The following is a 27423-nucleotide window of genomic DNA, read 5'->3' on the forward strand; positions in this document are numbered from 1 at the left end:
AGTTTTTAACTGATGATGTGTTGCTGTGTTTTTTATGTTCTAAGCTGCCCAGAGTGATTGGAACAACTAGGCTTTTATTTTATTTTGTTTTATTTTTTAAATAATATTTATTAGAGTTTAAAGATTACAAAAAGAAGGAAAAAGAATTAAACAAATCAATATAATAAAATACAAAAACAGAAACAAAAACACTACATGAAACATTGAATTAACAAAACAAAACAAAAACAATTAAAAACACTTCCAATATTTTCAATCTTAACTTTCATTCACTTGTTTCATTGACTTCCTCACGCCTCCCTTTTTGTATTCCACTTCAATTAACTGTTTCAGCAATTCCTTTCCATCTTCATCTATTTTCTGTCATGTAATTAATCTTAACATATTCTAACCTTGTTTTTTCCCTTTAATACATTAACAATCTATCTGTACCTAGTTCCTTATAACATTTCTGCCAAAGCCATATAACTTCATTCCACCATTTTTCTATAGCTCATTAATTTTACAATATTTCTGTAAATAATCTTTAAATTTTTTCCAATCTTCTTCCACCGACTCTTCTCCCTGGTCTCGGATTCTGCCAGTCATTTCCACCAATTCCATATAGTCCATCAACTTCATCTGCCATTCTTCCCGGGTGGGTAAATCTTGTGTCTTCCAATACTTCATGATGAGTATTCTTGCTGCTGTTGTAGCATACATAAAGAAAGTTCTGTCCTTCTTTGGCACCAATTGGCCGACCATGCCCAGGAGAAAGGCCTCTGGTTTCTTCAGAAAGGTATATTTAAATACCTTTTTCATTTTGTTATAAATCATCTCCCAGAATGTCTTAATCCTTGGGCATGTCCACCAAAGGTGAAAGAATGTACCTTCAGTCTCATTACATTTCCAACATTTATTTTCGGGCAAATGGTAAATTTTTGCAAGCTTGACTGGTAAATCATTTTCATTAAATTCTCTCTTAGGGCATTACATGCCGTAAATTTCATACCTGTGGTCCATAACTGTTCCCAGTCAGCCATCATAATGTTATGTCCAACATCTTGTGCCCATTTAATCATAGCAGATTTCACCGTTTCATCCTGAGTGTTCCATTTCAACTGCAAATTATACATTCTTGACAAATTCTTAGTTTTGGGATCTAACAATTCTGTTTCCAATTTTGATTTTTCCACCTGGAAGCCAACTTTTTTATCCAAATTATATGCCTCTATTATTTGGTAATAATGAAGCCAATCTCGCACTTTGTTTTTTAAATTTTTCAAAACTTTGCAATTTTACCCTGTCTCCATCTTGTTCCAAAATTTCCCAATATTTCGGCCATTTGGCCTCCATATTGAGTTTTTTCTGTGCCTTCGCTTCCATTGGTGACAACCATCTTGGGGTTTTATTTTCTAACAAATCCTTATATCTTATCCAAACATTAAACAATGCTTTCCTAACAATATGGTTTTTGAATGCTTTATGTGCTTTTACCTTATCATACCACAAATATGCATGCCAACCAAATACATTGTTAAAACCTTCTAAATCCAGCACATCCGTGTTTTCAAGAAGCAGCCATTCTTTCAGCCAGCAAAAAGCAGCTGATTCATAGTAAAGTTTAAGGTCTGGCAGGGCAAATCCACCTCTTTCTTTAGCATCAGTTAAAATCTTAAATTTTATTCTAGGCTTCTTGCCCTGCCAGACAAATCTGGAAATGTCTCTCTGCCACTTCTTGAAACAATCCGTCTTGTCTATGATTTGCAATGTTTGAAACAAGAACAACATCCTTGACAATACATTCATTTTTATCACAGCAATTCTGCCTAACAATGATAGCTTCAAATTTGACCATATTTCTAAGTCCTTTTTCACTTCAATCCAACATTTTTCATAATTATCCTTAAACAGATTCACATTCTTGGCAGTCATATTAACCCCTAAATATTTCACTTTCTTGACCAGTGTTAATCCTGTCTCTTCCTGGAACTTCTCTTTCTCGTTCAGAGTTAAATTCTTCTCTAAAACCTTAGTTTTCATTTTGTTTAACTTAAAACCTGCTACCTGTCCAAATTCTTGAATCCTTCCTTCCGGGTTAGCGCCATCGGCAATGGCGGAATTCCTCTGATTGAGAGGAATTTGCTTCATGAAAATTTGGGTCTGGCCGCCACGGCGAAGGCGGAGACCCACTATAAATCACAGGCAGGTGAAGCCTGTGAACGTGGGATTCGGCTGGCACCTTTTGCGCCACCCCTACTCACGGGGAAACCCAGTTTCGGGGATCCAGAGCAACGTAGGGTGAGTGGTGCGGTGCTTTGAACCGACTGCTTCCTTCACGGAGCAAAGCCGCACAGCTGTTGCCAGAGAGCACTGACTTTTTCCTGTGGACAATTTGATTTTAAAGCAATTACCCGTGAGTAGAGTGGAGAATAGGATTTTTAAAAACGTCTTAATTTGGCATCGAACAGGGGAGGTTCAAAACAGGAAGTCCGCCTTCCCCTTTTGTAAATAGACTGAAGCAAAGAGGCTGTAAGCTAAACTCTTGGAAAGCCTATCTTAAAAGACTAAATTTCCATCAGTAAAAAACATCTAAACCCCCCCCCTTGGAAGCAGGAGAAGAGGGGGGAAGTGTTGGATCGTACATGCCTGCAGGAGAGAGTGAAGGAAGTTAGAATACTACCGCTCCGAACCTGGTCTGGGGCTGCCATTAAGATTGACGTGCTTTGAAATGTTTACGCACTGCAAATAGAATGTTTTTTGACAGCTTGCCAAATAAGAGAGATACTTTGTTTTGACTGTCTCCGTCTGACTTAAAAAAAAAAGTAACTGAAAACTGTAACTAATTAACTTTATTGCTTGAACTGCTTTTTAAAAGTGGACATTACGGACTGTTACAAATTGCAACTGTTTCCCTCTAGAGGAAGTTTTTGAAACTGTCACAGGAGCTGGATTAGGTAATTCCCAGCTGTAAAGATAAAAACTGTGTGACTGTGGGACTGACCTTGAATTTTTAAAGTGTTATGGCAGATGGAAAGGGAAAGATAGATCAGTCAATCCCAGAAAAAACAACAAGGTCTGGGAAGTCTTGGCAGCAACCTAGTAGAGCCTCAACATCAGGTCCCCCTGCTCCCTTAGTGGCTGCATCAGTACATTCTAAACCAAGAGGAATGTCAACAGAAGAGGCATTAGCGGCTGCATTGGGCAAGATTAATGAGGCTTTGGAACAGCTTAATAAGAAAGCAGATGCGACAAATGCAAAAGTGGATGCGACAAATGCAAAAGTGGATGCTGCAACTATTAAAATTGACTTAAATACAGAAAGTATCAATAACTTGGGACAAAAGGTGAATACTAATACATAAACTATCCAGAAATTGATACAGGAATCTACTTTGATTTGACAGACTGCAGAGGAAGCTAGGGGAAAAGTTGCTGTTGTAGAAGATAAAGTAACACAACTGGAGGCAGAGAGAGTCCCAAATCTACAGAGGCAACTTGATCATAGAATCATAGAATCATAGAGTTGGAAGAGACCACAATGGCCATCGAGTCCAACCCCCTGCCAAGCAGGAAACACCATCAGAGCACTCCTGACATATGGTTGTCAAGCCTCTGCTTAAAGACCTCCAAAGAAGGAGACTCCACCACACTCCTTGGCAGCAAATTCCACTGTCGAACAGCTCTTACTGTCAGGAAGTTCTTCCTAATGTTTAGGTGGAATCTTCTTTCTTGTAGTTTGGAACCATTGCTCCGTGTCCGCTTCTCTGGAGCAGCAGAAAACAACCTTTCTCCCTCCTCTATGTGACATCCTTTTATATAGTGAGTTCCCAATGGGTTTGCAGTTCCATTTGTTGCCAGGCTGACACAGCTGTCAAACTGTGATCTCTGGACTCCGATGCACTCCTGCAGCAGGCTGCCTCGAATTTCTGTTCTCATCCTGAAGCAAAGTTGTTAACCTGAGGTACTATTTCTGGGTTAGCAGAGTCTGTAACCTGAAGCATCTGTAACCCGAGGTACCACTGTATGTACACAAACTACGGAATTAACCAGAACAGGATGTGGTGATGGCTACTAATTTAGACGGACACTGCGGAAAACAGGATGGTCTAATACAGAGGCCTTTGGCCTGATCCATAGGACTCTTTATATGTTCTCAGTGCTTCCCACAGGTCTCATGTTACTGTAAGTGTTGAAACTTAAATCAGAAATACACGACTAAAACCAAGTTTTGGTCATAAGGATGAGACCGTGTAGCTACTTAGGGCATGGTCAAGCTGTGTCTAGGAAACAGCTTTCTCACTTGGTAGAAAGTGATTCAGAGAATGGTCTGAAGATGCCTGAAGTTGGAGCTCTTTGGGACGGGGAAGAAATATACTCCAGGCCATGGATAGCTCTCATACAGAAGGGGGATACTACTCTTTAAATTAAAAAAACTCAGAAAACTTTAGTATAACTATAACAACATATTAAACTGTCTCAAGGGCTCAACCCTATATAAAAGCTTAAAATAGACTAAAACAGCAAAACACAGTTTTATCTCACTCAAAGATTGGGCCAAAATGTTTCCACCTGTGCTCAAAAGGAAGCAAGGAAGGAACATTCTACGAGAGGAGAAATCCCTTCATTCATTAAGGGACCACCACAGAGAAATGATGACAACCTAGCATCCAGAATGCTGGAGCATATTGTCGTTGTTGTTTAGTCATTTAGTGGTGTCTGACTCCTCGTGACCCCATGGACCAGAGCATACCAGGCACTCCTGTCTTCCACTGCCTCCCGCGATTCGGTCAGACTCATGCTGGTAGCTTCAAGAACACTGTCCAACCATCTCGTCCTCTGTCGTCTCCTTCTCCTTGTGCCCTCCATCTTTCCCAACATCAGGGACTTTTCCAGGGAGTCTTCTTTTCTCATGAAGTGGCCAAAGTATTGGAGCCTCAGCTTCACGATCTGTCCTTCCAGTGAGCACTCAGGGCTGATTTCCTTAAGAATGGATAGGTTTGATCTTCTTGCAGTCCATGGGACTCTCAAGATTCTCCTCCAGCTTCATAATTCAAAAGCATATAGCAGAGCTTTTAACCTGATCTTAATTTTTTTTTTTCTGAACCACACTGATTTCCTCCAGTAATGGTTGCAATATTTCTTTGTTGCATTTTGTATTATTTTCAGGTTATGAACTTACTGGTATAGAACATATCCCTAAAGGACCAGGGATTATTATTTATCATCATGGAGTTATGTCTATTGGCTATGTCTTATTTGTGGCTAGATATTTTTTAGAGACGGGGAGAGCATGCTTTTCATTAATGCATCATGTCGCGTATTGGATACCAGGTAAATTATTTAAATTTAAATCATGCATTTTTACATAAAACATGTAAAATATAACATAAAACAATGCTATAAGCTATGAAACAATGCTATAAAGTATAAAACTGCACATCAGGAAAGCAGGTAGAAACAACTGATAAATAAAATAGCAGCAACAGGTGAAATAGTTTAGTTAGTGCAGATGAAGGTACTTTTTCACCAAGTCATTGCTAGTAAAAGAGAATGAATGCAGGATGAATAATTATTTCCAGTTCAAAACTGAGTCAGCAGAAATGGTCTCCATGAAGAAATGCTGTGCTTTTCTGCCTACATTCTTCCCCAGAGATCTAAAAACTGAGGAATCTGGATAATGTCATCTGATTCCTATGCTATGACTACAAGCTCTCATGTAATAATTGCTGTTCACTTTAATAACAGAACAGGGCAAGGCGTAGGCTTTGGGGTGTCTAAGTTGATGATTTCCTCAAGTACAAAGAGTTTTGCAAAGTTCAGTCATTAGTAAAGATGGGATATTCCTTACTGGAAAGAACAACGCAAAGTATGGGATTCTGCTTGGGAGCATCTGCACTAGCAAACTACCTGTGCAAAATCCCTGTATTCAGACACCACTGGGTGGCAGCTGGGATGGGGTGGGAGCTACAGCTAAGGAAAAGAGCAGAAGCCCAAGTGAAGCCCAAAAGACATGTCCATGGCTTTCATAGCAAGTCCAACCTATCACCAAATCTGCACACAGATCCCAGAAAACATGGCCCCACCCAAACACATGGCCAATCAAGCACTCCCACACACAGCTTTTATGCCCCCATGTGACTGCAATCAAACACATGTGGCACCCTTGCTGTAGTGTTCATGGCCCTCCACTGCCACTCCCCCCACATCATCTTCCTCTGCATGCACACAGCAGCCACCCCAGGAAACTATGACATCACAGAAAGGTCATTTGAAGGAAGGAGTCCAAAGAGACCCAGTAGCACTCCTGTTTGGAGTTTTTCCACTAGGTTAATTAATGCAGCATATAACCTCCACCCATATATCTGTGTACCAATCTCTGCTGGTGGAGGCAGTTTTTCATCAGCATAGTCTCCTCTGTGCCATGCGTGTATCTCTCCCCCCCCCCCCATGTGTGTATCTACTATATCCAAAAGCTCTGCACCCTAAAGTGATTGAAGGTTTGGATGGTGGAACAAGGCACTGTGAGCTGTATTTTTATCATAATGCATACTTGAATGTATTACAGGCTTGACTTGAGGAACACATGCCTAAAAAGTTCCCTCCTCAGCACTCAATCCCACTCAATGTGCTTTCCAAAAAAAGCCTACTGTCAGAACCTCTGAGCAAAAGAGGAATTAGCATAAAGTCCTCCTTCATGAAATCCTAGTTGAAATGTATTAGCAGAGAGCTATGCTTGTGATCCATAATAGTGCAATATCTTTGGAATAATGACACTTGTATTGTATCCACACTATTTCCTAAATAAGTTTCACATAAATACATTCTTCTATTTGGGGCTTATTTTTTCAGGGCTGCAGATGTTTTATTATGTGATCGGGTTGAAATCTTACAATAAAGCTGAAATTGTGGAAATGATGAAGAAAGGCCGTTTAATGGGCATTTCACCTGGTGGAGGTAGAGAAGCACTGTATAGTCACGATTACTGCATAATGTGGGGTAAACGCACAGGTTTTGCTCAGGCAGCTTTGGAGGCGAAAGTGGTGAGTGATCTTTGTGCCATTTGTTTTTTGTTTTTTTTAATGATATTTATTCAAAATTTCAAAAGGAAAAAAATACAAGAAAAAACAAAAATACAACAACAAAACAACAAAAAACAGAAAAAAGAATAACAAAAAAAATACAAATCCAAATTACATCCTTTCATAGAATCATAGAATCATAGAGTTGGAAGAGACCACAAGGGCCATCGAGTCCAACCCCCTGCCAAGCAGGAAACACCATCAGAGCACTCCTGACATATGGTTGTCAAGCCTCTGCTTAAAGACCTCCATAGAAGGAGACTCCACCACACTCCTTGGCAGCAAATTCCACTGTCGAACAGCTCTTACTGTCAGGAAGTTCTTCCTAATGTTTAGGTGGAATCTTTTTTCTTGTAGTTTGGAACCATTGCTCCGTGTCCGCTTCTCTGGACTTCTCCAGGCTAAACATGCCCAGCTCCCTGAGCCGTTCTTCATAAGGCATCGTTTCCAGGCCTTTGACCATTTTGGTTGCCCTCCTCTGGACACGTTCCAGTTTGTCAGTGTCCTTCTTGAACTGTGGTGCCCAGAACTGGACACAGTACTCCAGGTGAGGTCTGACCAGAGCAGAATACAGTGGCACTATTACTTCCCTTGATCTAGATGCAATACTCCTGTTGATGCAGCCCAGAATTGCATTGGCTTTTTTAGCTGCCGCGTCACACTGTTGGCTCATGTCAAGTTTGTGGTCAACCAAGACTCCTAGATCCTTTTCACATGTACTGCTCTCAAGTCAGGTGTCACCCATCTTGTATTTGTGCCTCTCATTTTTTTTGCCCAAGTGCAATACTTTCTCCCTATTAAAATTCATCTTGTTTGTTTTGGCCCAGTTCTCTAATCTGTCAAGGTCGTTTTGAAGTGTGATCCTGTCCTCTGGGGTGTTAGCCACCCCTCTCAGTTTGGTGTCATCTGCAAATTTGATCAGGATGCCCTTGAGTCCATCATCCAAGTCGTTGATAAAGATGTTGAATAAGACGGGGCCCAAGACAGAACCCTGTGGCACCCCACTAGTCACTCTTCTCCAGGATGAAGAGGAACCATTGATGAGCACCCTTTGGGTTCGGTCATATGCTGATGACCATAAGCTGATGCTTTCTATGATTGAGCTTAAAGAAAAACAGACAAATCTGAGGATTAGAGCTGTACCTGAACTGGAGAAGGACAGTTTGATAGAATTTCTCATGCAGGAATTTGCTGATTTTTGGGAATTGGACTTGAAGCAAGAGGAATTCAGAATTGTGAGTGCCTTCAGACTCGGAAGGGGGGGAGAAAAGAGTAGAATAAGAGACTGTTTGATCACCCTCGAAACTAAAGAAGAGAGGGATAGAATTTTGGGCCGGCACTATCTGAAAACTTTGGAAATATAACAGTCAAGAGTGGAAATATCTTTTGGATCTTAGGTTTAATTACAGAGATTTGGTCGACCTGTTGAGAAGGAATAAAATCATCTTCAGGTGGGAATTCCCCCAAGGTCTATCTTTCAGTTTCAAAGGAAGGAAAATAAAAATAAGATCAGTAGAAGACAAAGTAAAGTTTTTGCATAAATACAAAGAAGATCTCCAGAAGGGACTTGGGAAAGAGCCAGAAGTACTGGATAGAAGACCAACAGACAGAGGACTAGAGCAAAGAGCATTGGACAGAAGATCATCAAATAAGGGAATATTGGATATATCAACATATTCCTTTGGATTGGATCCCCCAGTGAATGTGACACCAACAACACCAACAGAAGAAGAGCAAGCATTGGGTGCAGTTGGAGGAAAAGCAGAGTAATTACACCATGGCGTTGCAAGTACTGAGTTGGAATGTTAATGGACTGAACTCCCCAGAAAAAAGGCGGAGAGTCTTCCATTTATTGAAAAAAGAACATTTGGACTTGATCTGTTTACAAGAAACACATGTGATAAGGCTACACAGGAAGATATTGAGAAATAAAAGATTGGGCCATGAATTTATTTCATCGGATAAAGTTAAAAAAAGAGGAGGAGTACTTTATGCAAAGGAGAGCCTATCACCGAAATTTATGTTTAAAGATGAACAAGGAAGACTTGTTGCAATTGAAATTCAATCACAAGGAGAGAAATTTTTGATAGTAGGTATCTATGCACCAAATGAAGGAAAATCGGAATTTTTTAAGAAGTTACATGAGACTCTATTGGACTATATGGATTACAATATGATCTTGTTGGGAGACATGAATGGAGTGGTGTCTACAAATATGGATAAGGCACAGAGACAGGTAGTCACCAAAGATGGTAGATTACCAAAACCTTTTTTTGACATGACTGAAAATATGGATTTAGTTGACATTTGGAGAATGAAGAATCCTTTGGGAAGAGAGGGAACTTTTTTCTCTGAAGCTAAAATGACATGGACAAGAATTGACCAAATTTGGATAACTAGAGGTCTGGTTCCGAAGACTAGCAAGGTGGAGATATGCCCCAAAACTTGTTCTGACCATAATCCTGTGAAGATGGAGATGAAATTGACGCCAATTGGTTCCTTTAGATGGAGGATGAATGATACTTTGTTTAGGAATGAAGAAGTAACCAAGAAGGCCCAAAAAACTTTGAGAGATTATTTTGAGATAAATATGAATACTACAGTGGAAAAAAGAGTAATCTGGGGTGCAAGCAAAGCGGTTATGAGAGTATTTTTGATACAACAGAATGCAATTAAGAAGAGAACACAAAATGAGAAAAAGGATAAAATCCCGGAGAAAATAAAGGAAGGAGAGAAGAAACTGAGAACAAAACCAAAATCACAGGAGATCCTGAGAGAGATAAAGTTATATCAAGTACAATATATGAAATTGATGAATCAAGAGATAGAATGGAAGATTAAACAGATGAGACAAAAGGCATTTGAATTGGCAAATAAGTGTGGGAAATTGTTGGCCTGGCAAATGAAAAAAAGACAAAAACTTAATACTATTACGAATTTGGAAGGAAAAAATATACAGAATCCAGTGGAGATCAGGAAGTGCTTCCAGAGGTATTATAAACAACTTTATACACAGGAGAAGCAGAAAGAAATGGACATTGATCGATTTTTGAAAACAAATGGTCTACAGAAAATCTCTCAGGAAAATAAGTTAATGTTGAATTATAAAATAACGGATCAGGAAGTGGAAGGGGCCATACAGAATATGCAATTGGGTAAATCTCCAGGACCAGATGGTTTGCCTTCAAGATATTATAGATCTTTGAAAGAATGGTTAATACAACCATTGAAGCAAGTCTGTAATGAAATATTGGAAGGGAAAAGGGCACCAGAGTCATGGAAGGAAGCCTATATTACACTTATACCGAAAACAGAGACTGAAAAGACACAGCTTAAGAATTACCGCCCCATATCACTGCTTAACGTGGATTACAAAATTTTTGCAGATATTTTGGCTAAAAGATTAAAAAAGGTGCTAGTAGAAGAAATTCATAAAGACCAAGCGGGCTTTCTCCCGGGCAGACATCTGAGAATATGAGGAATATAATTAACATTTTAGAAAAACTACAAATGAATATTAATACTAAGGCAGTTTTGATATTTGTGGACGCGGAGAAAGCTTTCGATAATATTTCTTGGAGCTTTATGAAGAAGAATTTACAGGGGATGGGGGTAGGTCAAGGTTTTGAAAATGGTGTAGGTGCAATTTATTCAGAACAAAAAGCAAAATTAATTGTGAACAATGTAGTTACAGAAGAGTTTAAGATTGAGAAAGGAACACGACAAGGATGCCCAGTCTCTCCACTGCTTTTTATATCGGTCCTGGAGGTTTTGCTAAATATGATTAGAAAGGACCAATTTGTTAAAGGTATACAAGTGGGAGCTAAACAGTATAAATTGAGGGCATTTGCTGATGACCTAGTATTGACTTTACAGGAGCCAGAATCTAGTACTAAAAGGGTACTGGAACTGGAACAACTAGGCTTTTACACACACACACACACACTATCTCCTTTATCTTTTAGCTCCTGAAAGACTCAAGTTCCCATCTTAGCTGATTTCTTTCTTCCATAGCTTCAGTTATGAATACCAGAGTAGGCTGATCAGGATTCAAGAATTTTGGGGGCATTTGTTTCTGAAGATGATGTATGGCCCTGTGAACAAAGGCCAAGCTTTAGATCTGAAAATCATTGGGTGTGTTGAGGAATGTTATTACAGAGCTGGGAGGTAGATATTCTTGATGACGCCTCACAGTATTATGGTCATTGGCATGGTGCCATGGACATAGATTGTGCCATGAAAATACCATATTTTTCGCTCCATAACAAGCACTTTTTTCCTCCTAAAAAGTAAGGGGAAATGTCTGCGCATTTAATGGAGCAAAAGCACTGGACGGCAGAGTGATGCCTCAGCTGTGGCTGCAGTCGCGAGCTGAGGGATGCCTCTGAAGGGATGAGCAAGCAAAGTGAGAGCTGCGCAAAGCGGGACGGAAGCCAAGTAAGCAGCTCTTGCTTTGCTTGCTTTAAAGCAAGAAAATCGAGATCCACTTATACGCTCTGTGCATAATATTTTTCTACTTTTTTCCTCCTCTAAAAACTAGCTGCGTCTTATGGTCAGGTACATCTTATGGAGCAAAAAATACAGTAAATATTTGGTCACAGTATCGGAAAATCAATCATACTTGTTGCAATTTTTGTGTGGTATTCATTCAGAAGTGGCTCCATTCTTGTCATCCTGATAGCATCATTGATTGAAGTTCTCACGGCCCACATAGTGAGAGTTTCAACAATGCAGGGTGCATATCACCTTAGTGGGGTGTTCCAGCCCATTTCAAAACCACGCCAGCATAGTTGTGGGTGTGGGTGTACCTAGCAATTAAGGAGACACAGCAACTGCAGGAGACATTTTCTTACATGCCACTGCATTGCACCATGATGGGTTACAGCATTGGCAGAATGTGAAGGGGCACTGCTGCTCACCTGACCTCCGACTGGTCACATTGCTGCTGCTTAACAGGAGGTAGAGAGGGAAAGGCAAGTTGGAAGCGAGGTCAGCATGGTATAAACAAACAAACAAGCAGGATCACTGGAGTGGCTCCATTGATGTGTTTTAATCACACCCACCTTGCCACTATCTTCCCCACTCTCCCTCTACCTCCAGATAAGTAGAAGTCATGCAATACATTGGTTTGTTCCCCCCACAAAACCCTCAGTTATTGGATTACAAAGAAATAACCCCCTTCCCTCAATCATATATCTGAATATTTATCCCAGTTGTAATGATTTGTCCCAGTTGTAAAATTTTGAAGCAGTTATTTCCCATATTCTTTCTGCTGCCTTCACTACCATCTTACCTCCATATTGGAGAAGCAGCTGGCTTCTCCTGAATAGGCTGTACCAAGGAAAGGAAGGAACAGCAAAATGATAAAAAGATAAAAGAGAATTGATCCTTCTAGTCCTTTGCAATCTCTCATTTTCTTAGTTGCTTCCCTGTCCAAAGCCATTAGGGGGATTTGGTTAACAATAAAAAACAAAATATCTATCAAGACAACTATGTAAAAGCTTAGAAGAGGGAAAGATTTGGAAATATGGGAGAGAATGAAGTTATCACTGTTTTGGCCATCAAAATGTATGTCCTTCCAATTATAAATGATATTTGATGATTAATAGAGTGGCAGAAAAACATATTAAGGTTCATATGGCAGGGAATGAAGCCCAGAGTAAAATTTAAAATTATGAATGATGAAAACAAAGAGGAGGTTTGCCCTGCCAGACCTTCAACTTTACTTCGAGGCATCATGCCTATGTTGGATAAAACATGCTCTCTGTTCCCGTTTTTGAAAATGCAAAAAACAAAACAAACAGTGGGGAAAACTAGGAAAATATTAAGCAGTATGAGATTTTCATGTATTCATGAATGTTTCTGGGATGGCAGATCAAACCAATGTACTGCATTTTCTGTTTTCCAGGTAAACAGTGGGGGAAATAGCATCACAACTGAAGAAAATTTCACTTCATATAGTTATTTCATTGGCATACGCTTGGTGCTTCAGATCAGGATACAATGAGCTGGTTTACTCAAATGCTGCAAAACTTGATTAGTTTTCCTTATTTAGAAGAATACCTGAGCTCAGTGGTTCACCCTTGGTGGTTTCGTAAGCTTCTGATTTTGCTTTGTTCATTAATAATAGATATATATTTGGTTGGCTGTGCTTGCTCATTTGGGCTATATGTTTACAAGAAGATGAATAAGCACCAAGAAACTGATCCTGATAGCAAAATTTGGAAAAAGCCAAGGAAGATTTTTGCTCATATTGCAGATATATATGGAAAGATATGGCATGGTGAGTGAAAGTTTCTTTCATAGCAATAATTCTTCCTTATGAGTCACTATAATTTCATAGGACTGAGGATCAGAATTTCAGGCTTGAAGCACTGGTACAATAGTTGCCACAGTGAATCAGGACTGGACCTCTGAACCCCCCTCAGAGTCACAACAGTTACAAGTTTGGGTTGGCTATATAAGGATCAAAATAAAAGCATGGCTATTTATTTATGTAATAAGAAAAACAAAGCATTTTATGAAGTATGAAACTAAGGCGGTTCTGTGAACCCCCCTGAGGCCTCCATGTATAGGGTGGTATATAATTTCAATAAATGATAAAATAAATAAATAAGACAGATTAGAAAAGAAAGGGTCGGCTGGTGGCTGCATAAACACCATACATTTAAACCACATTTTAAGTATGCTTCTTCTCCAAAAGAAACCTGGAGAATGTTGTTTACCCCTCACAGAGACACAATTAGCAACTATGTACAGTGGTACCTTGGGTTACAGATGCTTCAGGTTACAGAACTTTGCTTCAGGATGAGAACAGAAATCGCACCATGGCGGCGCAGCGGCAGCAGGAGGCCCAATTAGCTAAAGTGGTACCTCAGGTTAAGAACAGTTTCAGGTTAAGAATGGACCTCCAGAATGAATTAAGTCCTTATCCTGATGTACCACTGTAGTTGCTATGGAGGTCAAAAGTGAGTTCCCAATGGGTTTGCAGTTCCATTTGTTGCTGGGCTGACCCAGCTGTCAAACTGTGATCTCTGGACTCGAATGCACTCCTGCAGCAGGCTGCCTCGAATTTCTGTTCTCATCCTGAAGCAAAGTTGTTAACCTGAGGTACTATTTCTGGGTTAGCGGAGTCTGTAACCTGAAGCATCTGTAACCCGAGGTACCACTGTATGTACCCAAACTATGGAATTTGCCAGCACAGGATGTGGTGATGGCTACCAATTTAGATGGACACTGTGGGAAACAGGATGGCCTGATCCATAGGACTCTTTATATGTTCTCAGTGCTTCCCACAGGTCTCATGTTACTGTAAATGTTGAAACTTAAATCAGAAATACACAAATAAACCAAGTTTGGGCCATAAGGATGAGACCGTGTAGCTACTTAGGGCATGGTCAAGCTGTGTCTAGGAAACAGCTTTCTCACTTGGTAGAAAGTGATTCAGAGAATGGTCTGAAGATGGAGCTCTTAGGCACGGGGAAGAAATATACTCCAGGCCCTGCAGAGCTCTCATACAGAAGGGGGATACTACTCTTTAAATTAAAAAAAGTCTCAGAAAAATTTAGTATAACTATAACAACATATTAAACTGTCTCAAGGGCTCAAGCCTACATAAAAGCTTAAAGTAGACTACAACAGCAAAACACAGTTTTAGCTCACTCAAAGACTGGGCAAAAATGTTTCCACCTGCTCAAAAGGAAGCAAGGAAGGAACATTCATTCATTAAGGGACCACCACAGAGAAAGTCTTGATCTGTGTGGATGACAACCTAGCATCCAGAATGCTGGAGCATATTGTCATTGTTGTTTAGTCATTTAATGGCGTCCGACTCCTCGTGACTGTGGGAATGTTCTGGGGTGCAGGAGAGGATATATTGACTAATTACATCCTTATCCAACTTGTGCTAACAAGTTCCCAAAATATCAGCAGAGTTTATGACATTCCCCTTTTAGTTCGCAACGGTAACGTCTGCACAGGTTCGCTAGAACCTCTATAATAATTACTCTGGTAATTTCCCCTTTTGTTCCCTCTTAAAATACAAGACACAACACAGTCTTTATAAAAGTATAAAAGAGTTTACTCACGTTCTGTTCACAATATGATCCCAGAAGGCAAGACAGCTTTAAAAAGGGTTACATACACTTAGAATCTATCTTATAGGAAGATAGTACTGTCCTCTCTTGGCTGAGAGCCAAGAGGGCATGTTGCTCCTTCAGAAGATGAAGATGAGAGAGAGAGATATGGCTGCCTGCCCTGTGCTTTTATCATTTACCTGCACAGGTGAGGCCACTCCCACCTCTGGTCACATGCGGAGGAAGTCCGTCCCCAGGAAGTTTACCTGCTTGCTAAACAGACATCCCTCCCCATGTTCTAACATGTACACTCTAGGAATGTTGTCATTGACTGCTCCTGTGTTTACATCCCACATACCCCTTCTCAGGCAGTACAACATACACAAAACATAAACAACTTTATTCAACCACCCAGAGTCCCAGCTTGACACGTAGATTCTGGAAACTCTCTCTTGGTAGGGGTTTCATCAGGATGTCAGCAGTCATCTCTTGGGTGCTGCAGTAGGATAGTTCCACAAGTCCATCCTGGATCATCTGGCATATGTAGTGGTATTTAACCCCAATGTGTTTTGTTCTGGCCAGGAACCTCTCACTCTGCGTCAGCTTCAGGCAACTTTGATTGTCCTCTAGCAAGCTGACAGGCCCTTTTCTCACCAACCCAAAGTCCTTTATGAGTTGATTAAGCCAGGCGATCTCTCTGCAGGCTTCTGTTGCTGCAACGTATTCTGATTCTGTGGAAGATAATGCTACACAGCTCTGTTTATAACTGCCCCATGAAACAGGTCCATCACCAAACATGAAAACATGACCACTTGTTGATTTATAATCAGCATTATCCCCAGCCCAATCCGCATCAGTATACCCAACCAACTTGGGATCTCTGACGGCTGGTAACCTTAATTTACAATTTATGGTACCCTTCAAATATCGCACCACCCACTTTACACCTGCCCAATCATGCTCAGTGGGAGAATTCACTTTTCTGCTAAGAATCCCCACAGCATTAGCTAAGTCAGGTCTACATGTGGTAACTAAATACAAAAGTTTACCAATCGCCGACCTGTAGTCATTGTTGTCTGGCAACTGCTTCGAATCCTGCTGATTCTTCAGAAAGTCAGTAGCCATTGGTGTAGCAACTGGATGTGCGTCTTGCATCTGCATGTGCTCAATCAGCTCGTGGATCTTCTGTCTTTGGCTGAGAAGAAATGAGCCGTCCTCTTCTCTTTCCACCTGGATCCCGAGGTAGTACTGGACATCTCCTAGCTCCTTGACCTCCACCTCTTTGCTAAGGTGTTTTACTATCTGTGTATAGTCTTTCTCACTTGCTGTGGCAATAATGAGGTCATCAACATAAGCTAAGATATATGAGAATTGTCCATTATTTGACTTACTGTACAAGCACTTGTCAGCGGCGCCTTGCTTGTACCCAAGTTGCGTCAGCATTTTATGCAACTTCTGGTTCCAGGCTATAGCAGCCCGTTTAAGTCCATAAAGTCCTTTCTGGAGTTTGCACACTAAATGTGCCTCATGTGGTTTTACAAAACCTTTGGGCTGTTTCATATAAATTTCTTCAGAAATCTGCCCATGTAGAAAAGCGGTAGCAATGTCTATGTGTTTCACTCTCATTTTCTTGGAGGCTGCAATGCTTAAAAGCATTCTTACGCTGCTGTACCTCACAGTTGGTGCAAAAACTTCATCATAGTCTTCACCAAAACACTGTGAAAATCCCTGTGCTACAAGTCTAGCTTTGTAGCGCTGCACTTCTCCTTCTGACCCCTTCTTAACCTTGAAAACCTATTTACTGCCAATGTCCTTCTTACCGGGAGGCAGCTCAGTGAGTGTCCAGGTCTTGTTCTGATGCAGTGCATCCATCTCCTCCTGCGCGGCCTTCCTCCAGAGACTGGCTTCTGCAGCTGGCATCTCCTGTATCTCTTCCCAAGTGGAAGGTTCCTGTAGAAACACTGACCCTGCAAAGTAGGACAACCGTAATGGTGGGACACCTTTGTTGGTTCTGGATGAGCACCTGACCTCTGGTTCTGTGACCGCATCAGCTTCCTCATCCTCCTCCAACGCAGGCATGTCCCCATCTGAGTCCTCCTCTTCGTCTCTGGTGCCGCCAGGGTTCTGGTCCTCTGCGTCTTCTGGTGTGTCGCCTGTAGGGGGTGCTGTAACACTCGAAGGCAGGTTAGTACTTTGTGGGGTCTCAAAGGGAAATATACGAAGTCTTGAGTCCTTTCTGACTCATCTGAAGAATCCACAACAGTGTTCTTAGTGTCTACTTTTCCATATTCATCAACATAAACCGCATGGTATGCATTTGTCTTACCAGTTTGTAAGTCCATAATTCTATATCCTTTGCCTCCAGAAGCATATCCCACAAGGATACCTGCTTTTGCTCTGGAGTCAAGCTTGTGTCTGTGTTCCTTGGGCACGTGGAAGTAACACAGACTTCCAAACACACGTATGTGCGACAGATTAGGAGCTTTCCCATGCCAAAGTTCAAATGGTGTGCGCTCTGCACCTTTAGTTGGTAGTCTATTCTGCAAATAGACCGACGTGTATACTCCTTCGGCCCACAGCTTCTGTGGCAAACATGCATCCTTTAGCATGCACCTTGTCATGTCCATAATGGACCTAAACTTTCTCTCAGCTATGGCATTCTGCTGTGGTATGTAAGGAATTGTGGTTATGTGTGCAATTCCTTCCTTGGCCAGGAGAGCCTGCATTTCATTTGAGCAGTACTCACCTCCATTGTCACTCATTAGCACAGCTGGAGCTCTCTGGAATTAGTTCTTGACCATGGCAATGTATTCCTGGAGCTTGTCCACTGTCTCACTCTTCTCTTTGAGGAAATATACAACAGAAAATCTTGAAAAGTCATCCAGAAATATTAAAATATATCTATTCTTTCCCAGTGAGGGAACATTCATGGGTCCACATATGTCAGTGTGCACAATATCAAGCACTTTGGTGCTTCTTTGTTCAGCACAACGTGGAAATGAAGGTTTTACAGCCTTCTCAGTAATACAGCTTATACACTTTGCTGGAGCTTTGTTGCTCTGCTTTACCTGCAAACCTCTTACAAGATCTCTTTTCTGTAGATCCAGAATGACGTTGGTATCTCTATGTCCAAGCCTTCTGTGCCATAGGTCCAGATCCGCTTCATTCTTCTGGCTGGAATATGCCACTTTTGCAGACTGGTTCTCTGAAAGATCAAGCTCATATACACCATTTATTAGCTTTGCTTGAGCAACCACTTTGCCATTTTTAGTCACCTTGCATTCTCCATTTCCAAATGTGATCTGGAAACCTTTCTTGTCCAAAGTGGACACGCTGATTAAATTGCAGCTCAGCTCTGGAACATACAAAACTCTAGAGATTGTGTTCTCAATGCATTCGTTGTTTATATTGCATTTCAGGCTCATGGAACCTGCACCTTTTGCTTTAACAATGTTGCCATCTGCAATCTCAATTTCAGATCCTTCTTCATCATTTATCTTATTTATCTCATTAAAATAGTCCTTTTTATATGAAAAGTGTGAGCTCGCTCCTGAATCAATTATCCATTTATTACGGTTATTTTCACGATTCTGGACAGCTAAAATCCTTTCTTGCAGTAGCCATGTGCATTCACAATTCCCCTTCTTTTCCCCTTTTGGCTGAAAGGGGTGGGGTTTCTTTGCTTTAGGAGCCTTGCAATTCTTTGCAATGTGTCCTTCTTTGTTACAATTGAAACAAATCACCTTCTTAGGCATCTCTTTGGACTTTGTAAGCTGCCTAGATGCATAACTGCTGTCCTTGATTCTAGCATTTCTCACTGGAGATTCACCTCTATCTCTGCATTCTTCTTTTAAATAACCAATCAAGTCTTTAAAAGTCAGACCTTGTCTATGGTCCATCAAACTTACAAATGCGCTAAAGCGTGGTCCAAGCGATGATAACAAAAATGCTATCTTTGTAACTTCATCAAAAGCTTTGGGAGTCAAATCAATTCTTTGAATAATCTCAGTAAACTTGTTGATGTGCTCTGTGAATTCCTCTTTTGAATTCATCCTCAATCTGGTTAATTTACACACCAAGTTTCTGAAGCAGTTTATGCTAGATTCTCCATACACGCACTCAATATCTCTTAAGATTTGAGATGCATCATCTGTACTATTTATTAATGATAGCTGCTCATCACGAAGTCCACTCAAAATTATGTGTCTAGCTTCGCTGTTCATGCGTTTCCAAGCACTTATCTTGGCTAAATCTCCCTCAGTTGTTCCTGTAGGTTGAGGGTTTAAAGCTTCCAAAATGTGCTTATAATCTAAACATGCTATCAAGCGCTGCTTCCAGTGTATGAAATTGTGTTCATCAGCACAGGCATTCCTAGCTTTGCATCACTATCAAAAGCTGCTCTAGCCATCTTAAAATCCAAAATTTGAAAATTCTTCAAAATTTGAAAATTTCTCAAAATTTTAAAATCAAAATCTCAAAAATCTCAAAATACAAAACAAATTTTCACTGCCTTGGGTCACTGTGAACTCTGAGGGAAGGGGGGGTTGCTTAATTCCCACTGCACAATGGAACAAAGGACCATGTGCTTACCAGGAAGTTAACTCAGAAAAATACTACTCAACTCAAAATCACAATCCAATGCAATCCTTCAAAAATATACAGAAATATGCAATACTGGGGCCACTAACCCTTTGTGGGAATGTTCTGGGGTGCAGGAGAGGATATATTGACTAATTATATCCTTATCCAACTTGTGCTAACAAGTTCCCAAAATATCAGCAGAGTTTATGACATTCCCCTTTTAGTTCGCAATGGTAACGTCTGCACAGGTTCGCTAGAACCTCTATAATAATTACTCTGGTAATTTCCCCTTTTGTTCCCTCTTAAAATACAAGACACAACATAGTCTTTATAAAAGTATAAAAGAGTTTACTCATGTTCTGTTCACAATATGATCCCAGAAGGCAAGACAGCTTAAAAAAGGGTTACATACACTTAGAATCTATCTTATAGGAAGATAGTACTGTCCTCTCTTGGCTGAGAGCCAAGAGGGCATGTTGCTCCTTCAGAAGATGAAGATGAGAGAGAGAGAGATGGCTGCCTGCCCTGTGCTTTTATCATTTACCTGCACAGGTGAGGCCACTCCCACCTCTGGTCACATGCGGAGGAAGTCCGTCCCCAGGAAGTTTACCTGCTTGCTAGACAGACATCCCTCCCCATGTTCTAACATGTACACTCTAGGAATGTTGTCATTGACTGCTCCTGTGTTTACATCCCACAGTGACCCCATGGACCAGAGCATGCCAGGCACTTCTGTCTTCCACTGCCTCCTGCGCTTCGGTCAGACTCATGTTGGTAGCTTCGAGAACACTGTCCGACCATCTCGTCCTCTGTCGTCTCCTTCTCCTTGTGTCCTCAATCTTTCCCAACATCAGGGACTTTTCCAGGGAGTCTTCTCTTCTCATGAAGTGTCCAAAGTATTGGAGCCTCAGCTTCAGGATCTGTCCTTCCAGTGAGCACTCAGGGCTGATTTCCTTCAGAATGGATAGGTTTTATCTTCTTGCAGTCCATGGTTGTGATATTTCTTTGTTGCATTTTGTATTATTTTCAGGTTATGAACTTACTGGTATAGAACATATCCCTAAAGGGGGACTTCCGGGTTAGCCCCTCTGGCAATGGCGGAATTCCTCTGATCGGGAGGAATTTACTCCGTGGAAACAGGGTCTGGCTGCCACGGCAAAGGCGGAGACCCACTAAAAATCACAGGCGGGAGAAGCCTATGAACCTGGGATTCGGCGGGCAACTTTTGCGCCTCCCCTACTCGCGGGGAAACCCGGTTTCGGGGGTCTGGAGCAACGTGGGGTGAGTGGCGCGGTGCTTCGAATTGACTGCTTCTTTCACGGAGTGAAGCCGCATAGCTGTTGTCGGAGAGCGCTGACCTTTTCCTGTGGACAATTTGATCTTAAAACAACTACCCGTGAGTAGAACGGAAAATTGGATTTTTAAACGTCTTAATTTGGCACTGAAATGGGGAGGTTTAAAACAGGAAGTCCACCTTCCCCTTTTGTAAATAGACTGAAGCAAAGAGGCTGCAAGCTAAAGTCTTGGAAAGTCTTCCGCAAAGGATTAAACTTCCATCGATTGAAACTATTAAACCCCCCTTGGAAGCAGGAGAAGAGGAGGGAAATTTTGGATTGCGCAAGCCTGCAAGAGAGAGTGATGAAAATTAAATCACCACTGCTCTGAACCTGGAAAGGGGCTGCCAGTAAGATTGACGTTTTGAAGTTCATTGGCTGTGAATAGAACGTATCTTGACAGTTAGCTAAATAAGAGAAATATATTGTTTCCATTGTCCTCTTCTGCGTTTAAAAAGGAGGAAAAGTAACTGAAAATTGAAACTATATTTACTGTTTGAACTGTGCTTAAAAGGATTGACACAAATAGAAACTGTTTCCCTCTAGAGGGAGCCTTTGAAACTGTTATAAGAGCTGAGCTGGGGGAACCAGCTGCAAGATAAGAGACTGTGAGAATCAGGGATTGACCTTGGACTATTTGAGAATGTCGACAGAAGAAGCTTTAGTGATTGCATTATGCAAGATAAGTCACTCGTTGGAACAACTCCACAAGAAGACAGATGTCATGACTACTAAAATTGATAACTTGGGACAAAAAGTGACTAACTTGGGACAAAAAGTGACTAATTTGGGACAAAAAGTGAACATCAATACAGAAATTATTCAGGATCTGATACAGGAATCTACTTTGACAGGGCAAATTGTCGAGAAGGCGAAAGAGAAAGTTGCTGTTGTTGAACCTAAAGTAATATAAGTGGGAGCCCCAGCCTTACAGAGGCAAATTGAGGACTATAAGTTGAGGCCTTTTATGATTGAATTTAGAAAAAGTCAGATTTTGAGGATCGGAGCCCTGCCTGGACTGGAGAAGGAAAGTTGGATAGATCCCTTCATGCAGGGATTTACTGACTTTTGGGATTTGGACTTGGGTCGTGAGGAGATTGGAGCTGTGGGGGCCTTTAAATTTGGAAGAATTTTGAAACATGTCCTGAAATACCTTATGGATTTTAGATTTAACCATGGAGATTTGGTTGACCTGTCAAGAAGGAATAAAAGCATTGCTAGGTTGGAGCTTCCCCGAGATCTGCTCTTCAGTATCAAAGGAAGGAAAATAAGAACAAGATCAGTAGAAGACAAAGTAAAGTGCATGTATAAATATGAAGAACACCTGCAGAAGGGACTTGGAAAAGAGTTAAGAGCCTCGGACAGAAGATCACCAGGTTGATGGACTATATGGAATTGACGAATGACTGGCAGTATCCGAGACCAGAGAGAAGAGATGGTGGAAGAAGATTGGAAAAAGTTTAAAGTTTATTTTTAGAAATAGAAATATTGTAAAATTATTGGGTGTTAGAAAAATGTTGGAATCAAATCTTATGGCTTTAGTAGAAATGTTATAAGGAGTTAAGTATAAATAAGCATTATAGTATTAATGGAAAATAAAGGTAAAAATAAGTTAAGATATTTATATGACAGAAAATAGAGAAAGATGGAAAGGAATTGCTGAAACAATTAATAGAAGTGGAATACAAAAAGGGAGGTGAGAGGAGGTCGATGAAACAAGGGTATGAAAGATAGAGTACTGAAATGGTATGATGTATGTTTTTAAATTGTTTTTGTTTTGTTTTGTTTAGGCCAATGTGTCAATATTGTGTTTTGTATTGTTTATATATTGTATTGTTTTTTCCCTTTCGTGTTTTTTTTCTTTTTGTCTTTTTCTTCTTTTTCTTTTTCTTTTTTGTAAGTTTTAAAAGTAATAAATATTATTTTTTTAAAAAAAATAGAACATATCCCTAAAGGACCAGGGATTATTATTTATCATCATGGAGTTATGTCTATCGGCTATGTCATATTTGTGGCTAGATATTTTTTAGAGACGGGGAGAGCATGCTTTTCATTAATGCATCATGTCGCGTATTGGATACCAGGTAAATTATTTAAATTTAAATCATGCTTTTTTACAAAAAGCATGTAAAATATGACATAAAACAATGCTATAAGCTATGAAACAATGCTATAAAATATAAAACTGTACATCAGGAAAGCAGGTAGAAACAACTGATAAATAAAATAGCAGCAACAGGTGAAATAGTTTAGTTAGTGCAGATGAAGGTACTTTTGCACCAAGTCATTGCTAGTAAAAGAGAATGAATGCAGGATGAATAATTATTTCCAATTCACAACTGAGTCAGCAGAAATAGTCTCCATGAAGAAATGCTGTGCTTTTCTGTCTACATTCTTCCCCAGAGATCTAAAAACTGAGGAATCTGGATAATGTGTCATCTGATTCCTATGCTATGACTACAAGCTCTCATGTAATAATTGCTGTTCACTTTAATACCAGCACAGGACAAGGTGTAGGCTTTGGGGTGTCTAAGTTGATGATTTCCTCAAGTACAAAGAGTTTTGCAAAGTTCAGTCATTAGTAAAGATGGGATATTCCTTACTGGAAAGAACGTAAAGTATGGGATTCTGCTTGGGAGCATCTGCACTAGCAAACCACCTGCGCAAAATCCTCTGTATTCAAACACCACTGGGTGGCAGCTGAGATGGGGTGGGAGCTACAGCTAAGGAAAAGGGCAGAAGCCCCAAAGACATGTCCGTGGCTTTCATAGCAAGTCCAACCTATCACCAAACCTGCACACAGATCCCATAAAACATGGCCCCACACAAACACATGGCCAATCAAGCACTCCCACACACAGCTTTTATGCCCCCATGTGACACTGCAATAAAACACATGTGGCACCCTTGTGTAGTGTTCATGGTCCTCCACTGCCACTCCCCCCACATCATCTTCCTCTGCATGCACACATCAGCCACACCAGGAAACTATGACATCACAGAAAGGTCATTTGAAGGAAGGAGTCCAAATAGGCGCAGTAGCACAGAGTGCAGTTTGGAGTTTTTCCACTAGGTTAATATATGCAGCATATAACCTCCACCCATATATCTGTGTACCAATCTCTGCTGGTGGAGGCAGTTTTCCATCAGCATAGTCTCCTCTTTGCCATGTGTGTGTGTGTGTGTTTGCATGTGTCCTTGATCCTTGATTGCCGTGACGGCAGATTGGTTCCTGAGGTAAAGGTCTCTACTAACTCTGTTAGAGACATTATACCAGGGGCTCATTTGTCCTTTAAATTGCGGTCCAGGATTTTGAATGGCCGCTATGTGGACATTTTTGACCTGGCACCGCCGACTGCAAGTCTGGATGGTCAAGCTAAAGCTGTTTCTGCCCCAAAGAAGCTGACTGTGCTTAAAAAGGCTGCTAGGACCGTTGAGCGCTGGCTGGACAGCTTCCAGGTCTTTGCTGGGGTTGTTTCGGCTTCTTATCCTCGGAGAGCTTTGCATCTCTTTGTGTACATGTCTATTGTCCGCTCGGCTTACGCCATGGCTGGGGAAGTGGCGGCAATCCAATATGATGAAAATTTTCAACGTCGCGCTGCTAAAATCCCTACGGCTCGATGGGACCGCAGGGATTTGGACATGTGGTCCCACATTTTGAGAGGAAGGCCCTGGAACAGCCCAAGCCGAAAGCAGCCCCTGTTCGGCCCGGGCATAAGATAATCTTTTGGGATTTTAACAAAGGAGAGTGCCAACGGCAGTCTTGCAGATATCCCCATGTGTGTGAGATGTGTGGTGGAGGTCACGCCGCTACCAATTGCCAGGGTGGTAAGCAGCCCTTTCGAGGGGGAAAAGGGGGTGCTCAGCAACCCCCAAAGGCCACACCCTCAGCCTCCTCTGCTGGAACTGTAAAGTAGCGACTTACTGTCTATGGCGTATACGCCGGTAAGACTGTCAGCATTGTTGCCTTGGCTGCAGTCTTATCCTAAGCGCGAGGCTGCAGGTTATTTGCGGGAAGGGTTTTCAGTGGGTTTTAGGATTCCTGTAGCCATGGCGCCCATGGCACAGAATCCTCGCAATCAGAAGTCGGTGCGGGAGATGCCTGATATCGCTCGCAGGAAGATTGTAAAGGAGTTGGCCTTACAACGTATGGCTGGCCCTTTTACAATACCCCCATTTCCTAAGTTGCATATTTCACCTTTGGGTATTGTCCCGAAGAAGGCTCCGGGGGAATTTCGCCTTATTCATAACTTATCTCACCCTAGAGGCACGTCAGTAAATGATGTTATTCCCCCAGAGCTTTGTTCAGTGAAATATGCATCCCTTGATCAGGCAATTGAGATGATCAGGAAATTTGGCCCTGGGGCCCTGTTGGCGAAGTGTGACATTGAGTCGGCGTTTCGCCTGCTACCTATTCATCCCGAGGACTTTTGGCTGTTGGAATTCCAATTTGAGGGAAAGTTTTATTTTGACAAGGCTATGCCTATGGGTTGTTCCGTAGCATGTGCGGCCTTTGAGTGTTTTAGTACCTTTTTGGACTGGGCCTTGCGTGTTAAGACTGGCCTAGTGGGCGTGTCCCATTATTTGGATTACTTTTTGTTGGCCTCAGCACACGACATGGGCAGCTGTGTTGTGTTACTGGAGGCCTTTGCTTCCCTTATGGAAGAGCTGGGGGTCCCCTTGGTGGCAGATAAAATAGAAGGCCCAGCTACTCAATTGACCTATTTGGGCATTCGGTTGGATACCAATGCTCAAACATCCAGCTTACCCCCGATAAGTTAATTACTTTACGTAGGGTTATTCAGGAGATCCTTCCTTTGAGGAAGGTTACCCTGAGGCAGCTCCAGTCCTTATTAGGTCATTTGAATTTTGCATGCAGAGTGGTGGCGCCTGGTCGCCCCTTCTGCTCCCGTTTGGCCAGCCTCACGGCCGGATTACGGGCTCCGCAGCATCGAGTGCGACTGTCAGCACAGTTCTGGGCGGACCTGCAGGTTTGGTTGGAATTCTTAGAAGAATTCAATGGTGTATCCTTGTGGCAGGACGTTTTGAACCTCCACAATGATTTTCAGGTGCACTCTGATACTGCTGGTTCATTGGGATTTGGATTGTACTGGAATGGAAGATGGTGTGCCATGCGGTGGCCTCCTGACTGGCAAGGGGAAGCGATTACGCGAGACTTAACATTTCTTGAGTTTTTTCCCCATTGCAGTAGCAGTGCATTTATGGGTCGCTGAATTCAGGGACCGTCAGATTTGTTTCTGGTCCGACAACCAGGCGGTGGTGAACGTGCTGGCAAAACAGTCGTCTCGTTCTCCCAGGGTATCGGCCCTTTTGCGGGCTTTTGTTTTACACTGTCTGAGGTTTAATATTGTGTTTTTGGCACGCTACATCCCCAGGATATCTAAGGAGATTGCTGATGCTCTATCCCATTTTCAGATGGAGCGATTCCGGTCCCTGGCTCCAGAAGCTCAGAAATGTCCAGAGTATTTTCCGCCGCACCTCTGGAATCTTGGCAGCACTTAGTTTTGCAGGGAGTAGCAGCATCCATTTCTACGTCCACTTTGCGATCCTATAAAAAAGCCTGGACTGACTTTTTAAAATTTACACAGTCAATGTCCACCAATTTTCAACCCCCTCCTTCCACTTCTCAGGTCCTGCAATATTTGGCACACCTGTTTCAGCTGGGCCGTGCTGCCAGAACTCTGAGAATTCATTCTGCAGCAAACTCATTTTTTAGCAAGTCCTTTTACGACAAGGACCCTTGTTCTAAATTTGTGGTGCGCAAAGCTATGGAAGGTTGGGGTAGACTTGCCCCCCCCCCCCCAGGATGGCTTCCAGGCGTCCTATTACCTTTGAGTTGTTGTCCAGTATGCGCACCAAACTGAGGAGCGTGTGTTGGTCTAGATATGAAGCTCGCCTTTTTTCAGCGGCTTTTTCACTAGCATTTTTCGGAGCCCTTCGGGTGGGAGAGGTCATGGTAGAGGGCAACTCTACTGCTGGTTCCCATGGTTTGCTCCTTCAGGACATTAGCGTGTCCCCCCTGGAGTTGAGACTAGTTGTGCGCAACTCCAAAACTGACCAGTTGGGTCGGGGGGAGGTGGTCTGCCTCCCAGCCACTGGGGAGGCGGGCCCGTGTCCGGTCAAGGACGTGAGGAAGTACTTGGCCTTGAGACCTCCTAGGGATGGCCCCCTGCTCATGCATGAAAATGGTTGCCCTCTGGCACGGCATCAGTTCACAAAAATCATGCGGCATGTGGGATTGCGGCCTCCGGTTTCACTCCTCATTCCTTTCGCATAGGGGCAGCAACCATGGCAGCCCATTGGGGTTTGTCAGCTGCCAGGATTAAGGATCTGGGGAGATGGAAATCGGAT

General features: G+C 41.9%; 1 protein-coding gene and 2 long non-coding RNA genes across 4 annotated transcripts in view; 2 read left to right on the forward strand and 1 right to left on the reverse strand.

Moving 5' to 3' along the window:
- LOC309349122 overlaps window positions 1-27423 on the reverse strand; it is a 128562-nt gene that overhangs the window by 91749 nt on the left and 9390 nt on the right. The window lies entirely within an intron of this gene.
- LOC309349057 lies at window positions 3920-7039 on the forward strand. 2 transcript variants are annotated; one of them, XR_014159639.1, is made up of 3 exons: window positions 3920-3943; window positions 5149-5313; window positions 6832-7039. It is a non-coding gene; the product is annotated as an uncharacterized lncRNA (long non-coding RNA). The 2 variants fall into 2 exon arrangements; XR_014159640.1 differs by lacking the exon at window positions 3920-3943 and adding an exon at window positions 4926-4940 and having other exon boundaries at window positions 6832-7035.
- The window catches only part of LOC309348880 (DGAT1/2-independent enzyme synthesizing storage lipids-like), a 33631-nt gene continuing 19099 nt past the window's right edge, over window positions 12892-27423 (forward strand). Inside the window, exons 1-3 of the mRNA XM_081874677.1 lie at window positions 12892-13344; window positions 20748-20764; window positions 22988-23135. Of these exons, the coding sequence (XP_081730803.1) occupies window positions 13065-13344; window positions 20748-20764; window positions 22988-23135 (445 nt within the window). The 5' untranslated portion in view covers window positions 12892-13064. The remainder of the gene's footprint in view (window positions 13345-20747; window positions 20765-22987; window positions 23136-27423) is intronic.

Source organism: Podarcis erhardii (assembly GCF_964252035.2).
Source record: "Podarcis erhardii genome assembly, chromosome: 8".
In the NCBI taxonomy this organism is placed as follows: Eukaryota; Metazoa; Chordata; class Lepidosauria; order Squamata; family Lacertidae; genus Podarcis; species Podarcis erhardii.